This window comes from Sinocyclocheilus anshuiensis, unplaced genomic scaffold (genome assembly GCF_001515605.1).
Source record: "Sinocyclocheilus anshuiensis isolate Anshui unplaced genomic scaffold, SAMN03320099.WGS_v1.1 scaffold214, whole genome shotgun sequence".
NCBI lineage: Eukaryota > Metazoa > Chordata > Actinopteri > Cypriniformes > Cyprinidae > Sinocyclocheilus > Sinocyclocheilus anshuiensis.
The window spans coordinates 752481-758616 of record NW_015544136.1 but is presented as its reverse complement, the minus strand read 5'-3'; the positions used below and the strand labels follow the sequence as shown (position 1 = coordinate 758616).

The window sequence follows — 6136 nt, the reverse complement described above, 5'->3', positions numbered from 1 at the left end:
GACACACACAGGCTTTCCTCCTCACCAACGACATTAAACACCGTGTCTACACCGGACGAGAGCGGCAAAATACAGTAGAACCATTATAATCAGTGACGCTGTCTACACTGGATGCTGCGCGACATGACAAAACCCAACATTAAACTGATGCCTTGTTCTATTTATGACGTACTGACACAAAGTTAAAATTATTTGCAATGGTCGCTTTGTCGCGTCCAGTGTAGAGCGGTTGCGGCGCGACGCGTCAACTGTAGTGTCCGGTATAGACACGGTGAGTGAAGCCGGGAGCAAGATATGCCTCGTCATATTTTCTGCATTTAGCTTTTAAATGACCAGCACCTGCCTGGGTCTGTGCGACTTCATCTATGGCTTTTCTCTTCCCTTTCACAAACCGATCCATCTCCCATTCTAAGTTACTTCATTTGGCTGTTTACCGTTTTATTTCTTTTCCTTTTCTGCTGATGGCCCGCACTCGACTTGAAGCAGCGCTGCTTAGACCGATGGGTGTGTGTCATCAAAGTACTGCGAGAGCTATAAGAGAGCGCGGATGTCTCCTTATGCTTTCTCTCGCCATACTTTGATGTCATACATAGACATGTGCCGGTATTCGGTAATGCGATATATCACGGTAATGAATATGCACGATATTGTTATCGTGGGCACTTCTAAATACCGTGAATAATTATATATTACAAATTATTCAGAATTTTGAATGCATTTTAAGAATATTTTTCCCATCAACTGGTCAAAATGCACAACACCACTGTATGCTGCGTCTTTGTTTCTGAATAGTGTTTAAATGATTTAAACAGCCATTCAGATTTGTGTATTTGCTATGATGATGTTCATCACAGCGCCAAATACTTAAATATTTAGACTTAATAGGCTCTTTATTTTCAAACTTTTTTTACATTTTAATCTGGACTACAACATGCCCTAGATATTGTTTGAAAGTGTTTTAATTCTTTATTGTTCGGTCACACTTTACACATTAGGGCTTCATTAGTTAACATTAGTTAATTCATTAGTTAACAAACTGCCAATAAAAAATTCTTCTGAACATTCATTAATCTTAGGTATTCCAATATTTAATAACACGTTGTTAAAATCGAAAGTTGCAACTGTGTTATTTAATGAGCTAACATGAACTAAGACGTGTATTTTTTTAACAAAGATTAATAACGTCTGTAGCAAATGTAGCTATTGCGCATTGTGAATGTTAATGCATTAACTAAGGTTAACTAATGAGGTCTTATTGTAAAGTGATACCTATTGGTCTTTTTAGTTCTTTTGCACTTTAATCTGTGTAAAACTTTTAACTTTATACATTTTTCTGTATTGCTTTATTGCATTTAAATGTTCAGTTATTTTTGTTATAAGAAAAAAGTTATTAAACCTGTTATACTGTATTATGACGTAAAAGCATTAGCAATTAATCGCAACATGAAAATTTGATAACGGCATATCCCTAGTCATACACCGATCGATCTTCAAGTCGAACACACCTCTTTACTCTCGCGTGTCACGTGACCGAGTGTAATCGCAGCCTCTGTGATTGCAAAATTTTGTTTTTTCATATCACAATATTATCGCAAACGCAATTAATCGTTCAGCCCTAATTCCAATTAAAGACTTAACGCACGAGTTGTATGGACCACTACTGCATCCTACATCCCCTTTTACAACTACAGTATTCAAAATTTCTCCTTTTGTGGTGCACAGAAATTTGGAAAGACATAAGGGTGGGTAAAAGACACAATTCTTGAGGAGCCTTGACAGCAGAAGGCTGTATGACAGGTACAAAAGTCTGATGTTCGACCAGTTCAAAGAGTCCCTTTCATTTAAACCAGTTCTAGCTAACAGGATTATAGCACAGAAACAATGAACGCCGCCAGCTGGTGTGTGCAAGTACATGAAAGCTAACTGCTAGCCCATGGTACCAGAAGGACACTAGCAAGACTGAGGCAAACTGGGTTAATCATTAGCAGCGAATGAGCACTCTTAATCTGTCTGAGGATAGGAAAACAATACAAAAAACATTTACAAAATAGCAATAACAACAACATAAAATCTCAATAACAACGCAACTGAATCCGATACAGCAATACATTCTCCTTACAGGGACTTCAGGAAATCAACCCTGTTTACCACCCATGAACCAAGCACAAATGAATCATTGGGTACTGCAGATTGCACTCAAGTGACCTCTCGGCTCATCAAGACACTGGCTTTAATGGCTGATTAAGCAGCAAGACAAATCAACTACCTATTAACAGAAAGACTTTGCATGCAGTTACAACATGCACTCATGTGGTCCTCAATCCCACAACGCATTCTGTTGCATTACCAGCAAAGGACTAAAAACCCATGAAAACAGGTGACTATGGATGTGTGGAAAGCAAACAGTGAAGTTCAAAAATAAAAAACAAACTAACAAGCTACACACACTTCACTATACTCGTCACATAATCTGCAAGTAAGCCTATTTGTCCTTGCGCAATAGTCATGTGACTGACTGCTGAATGTAAGTTATCCCCCTCATGGAGTGGTCTTAGGCTATTTGATTAAAAAATAATAATAATAATAATAATTTCCTGACTCACCAGGCCATAGAGTGGGGGAACTATGACGTCAGAATCCGGAAGAGTAATTCGCCGCAGGTTCCTTTGAGATTTTCCTATGGGGTTTTATAATGGGGTTTTTCAATTAACGAGTAAAATAAAGCTTGTGGTAAACATAACTTGACGATACTTTTGCGTTTTGTTCTACAACGTAAATTACATGCATTTTTGAAAACGTATTTTTTTAATAAGCAACTAGATAAGAACGTTTGGGCTGTGAGTGTGTGCAGTTTACATTGTAGAACAAAACAAAAGTATCGTCAAGTTATGTTTACCACAAGCTTTATTTTACTCATTAATTGAAAAACCCCATAATAAAACTCCATAGGAAAATCTCGAAGGAACCTGAGGTGAATTACACTTCCGGATTCTGACGTCATAGTTCCCCCACTCTACTGAGACACTATCCAACTACAATGATGCAGCAAAAGAGTTTTTAAATGTACACCAAGTAGAGCAAAATTAGGCAAAAGTGGAATTTATCACAGCTATACATCTTCTCGTGCCAAGCTTTTATCAATTATCTACATCTTCCTTGAAAAGAGGATTACTTTCCTTGCAAAAATAAGAATAAATACTGGAAAAATGGTACAAAAAAAAACTAATAAATGTAAAAACACAACGAAAGGATGTTGTGTTCTTACCCGGAGGTTGGGATGGATGAAAACAGGCCCAAAAACTGACTGAGAAAGAGTGCGTATGGATTTAAGGAAGTGGATCACGGTCTCAAGGAAAATCCTTTGACATTTGATTGTATTAAAACAAGGCTCAGCCCTTGTTTTAAGTTGTAAGGAAAACAACAAGATTTTCCAGGACACTTTAAATTTTCTCTCATTTACCATGTGTTTTCCAGGACTGGAAAATTAGCCATCAATTTTCCAGGGCGCGTGGGAACCCTGCCCATCATACTCATTACTCCATCCTCGAACTATCTAGATTTGCATTATTTGAGAAATAATCAAGGTTGGTACTCACAGATGAATGTGGCGTTGCTCAATGTCGACCCGAGCCAGTTCTTCTTCCTCCACATCAGTTTCTCCTCCTGAGCTGCTTTCCGTGGCATCGGAATCGAACGCGCATTCGGCAGATCGCAGGTTGGTGGTGCAGCTCAGGGACAGTCGCTCTAACTCAGCCGGCATGGATCCACTCTTCAGGAAACGTCTTAGTCCGTCCCTCTCCTGAGGGGTGAGAGAGTCATCGCTGTGATGGCCACTCGGCCGCCTGGCATCCAGAGCACTCAGTGTGCTCTTGAGTAGTCCGCCCAACTGTTGTTGCACATGCCGCTCCACCTGCTTGGCCTGCACCACCTGCAGCCGTTTGCGTAATCGCCATAGCCGCACCTCGATCTCCCCTTGTCTGCTCTGGCTGTGCTGAGTACGGTCGCTTAGCTCCGCCCCAAGGCCACCTAAAGGGTCTTGGTGGGTAGCAAGCGAGAGCGCCAACATATCTTCACTGCCTAATGCCGGACAGTCCGAAATTTTGTCTTCTGTGAAAGGTGCGCTGGAGGTTGGAGATGTTGCAGGAGGTGCTTCATTACTGGGACAGTTCTGAGACTCACCCGTTGACAGCTGGTGCCGCTCTGCAGCTTCTCGTAGAGGACCGTTGCTTGTCAGTCCCATGGTAGAATTGACAACTTCAGTCTGATTTGACAAATCCTGCTCGACGGTATGTTGGCCACCATTTAAGGTCACCGCATTGTCTCGGTCAGTCGGTTTAGTCACTTTCTTTGCTATGCCGTTGACAGTGGGCGGCCCACATGGTCCACCTCCTCCACTGGCACTCATGATGCTCTTTGGCTGTTCCTCGGAGAGCTCTAAAGCCTGGTGCTTGCGTGGTATGAGGCTCGGCAGGATGTTGTGCGTCTGCAGTAGAACACCTTGCAGCTTCAGGGACTCTTTTGCCGAGGACACATCTGAACAGTGATATGAGGTAACGATGGGCTTGCAGGGGCCAGCCCCGCGAGAGGGGCGCTCCTCCGAGGCCTTGCGCTTGACGGCGCCGTTACTGGACACGAGGATGTGGTTGCCGGTACCGCTTCCCTCCACACCACTCGGGGAGAGGGTGGAGGAGGACGGAGCCAGTTTGAAGCGTATGCGGTGAGCTTCGGCCGGAGTGTCGGTCAGAGCGGGCGCCATTGCAGCCATGCAGCGCTGGGAGGGGGCGGGCGAGGGGGCCTCTCCCGGTGCTGAGGCCAGCTCCACACCACCCACCTACCACTGTGCCAGGGGGCAGCCTGAATAAACACAGACACAAAGAAACATCACAAGTCAAATTACGTGGTTTATCATGGATTGACTGAACATGTACATATGTTTTAATCCATTACCATGTTCAAAACAGTTTTTCTGTAATCAAATTGTATAATAAGAGTCCTATCTACCATGACACACAAGGAAATATGAGACACATATTACAAAACCATACAAATTAGGGATGTCAATTTTCGATCATTTCTATGATCGATCGTCGTTTAAATTAACGATCAATTAATCGATTAATCGTTAACCTTAATGCTGCAAAATGCGCAGCCCGGCATGACAGGATGTGTAAAAGTTACTCGCGCGTGTGGCTGTGCTGCGCAGTCAGTGAACCGCTTCCATCGGCGCTGCTGCAGCAAAACACACTGTTGATCACATGAAACATTATCATGTGAGTATTGTGACCAGTACTTCGATGTAAGTTTGAATTGCTAGAATATGTGGGGTGTGTGTGTGTGAGGTGCTGGCGTGATCGAACAGCTGAAACATAAAAAATCTTGTTTATGGAGCGCCGCGCCACACTTCTGTTTTAAATCTGTTAGCTTAATTATTTAAGCCAGATATATTTCGCATATTTTTTTTAATGAAAACAAATTGTTATTTTTATTTTAGGCCTATTACTTACACAGGCTATTCATTTTCCTTAAAGCATCCCATTTTGTTCCAGGGCTTGAAAACCTGTGCCCTAGGCTATGTCCATGCAGAAACTTGTGAATGATGCTCTTATAGTTGTGGCATCACCGTTTAGTGACATCACTGAATGTTCTGGGAAAACGTATTGTCAGTGTCAGTCACAGCGCATCCAGCAATTATTTATTTACAAATGATAAGCTCTGATTATGACAAGTGTGGTATAAAAGCTTTGTTTATTAGAGGAATATTTGGTTAGCTGGAAAATGTTACATCGCAACCATGCTTTTGGATGCCGTTCGAGCCCATAGCCTACATTTATGCGGCTTTGTTCTGGTTTGCCGGTTGGTCACGAATTTCCACAAATTCAATAATATTTAGGCATTGTTTCTTTTACTAAATCCTCACCGTCTAACCCTCTAATTTCGCAGGTTTCTTTTATTGTCATTCACTTTTTATCACTGTTTTCGCATCTCTTACTGTGGTAAACATGCGGGAAGGGAAATAAAAGATTTCATGGCCATGAATTAAGAATTCGTTCGATTTATTAATTTGTTCCCTCATTTTAGTTAAATCATGGGTTATTTAAGGAACAAAATTAATGAAACATGGACAGTGGCCACAAAT

The 6136-nt window shown here is 41.9% G+C and overlaps 1 protein-coding gene across 5 annotated transcripts in view; it reads right to left on the bottom strand.

Moving 5' to 3' along the window:
- Nucleotides 1-6136, bottom strand: part of LOC107694965 (KAT8 regulatory NSL complex subunit 1-like) — a 105680-nt gene that overhangs the window by 62812 nt on the left and 36732 nt on the right. For all 5 annotated transcript variants that reach the window (XM_016494695.1, XM_016494698.1, XM_016494697.1 and 2 more), the window contains exon 2: nucleotides 3597-4854. In XM_016494695.1, coding sequence (XP_016350181.1) covers nucleotides 3597-4765 — 1169 coding nt within the window. In that variant the 5' untranslated portion in view covers nucleotides 4766-4854. The remainder of the gene's footprint in view (nucleotides 1-3596; nucleotides 4855-6136) is intronic.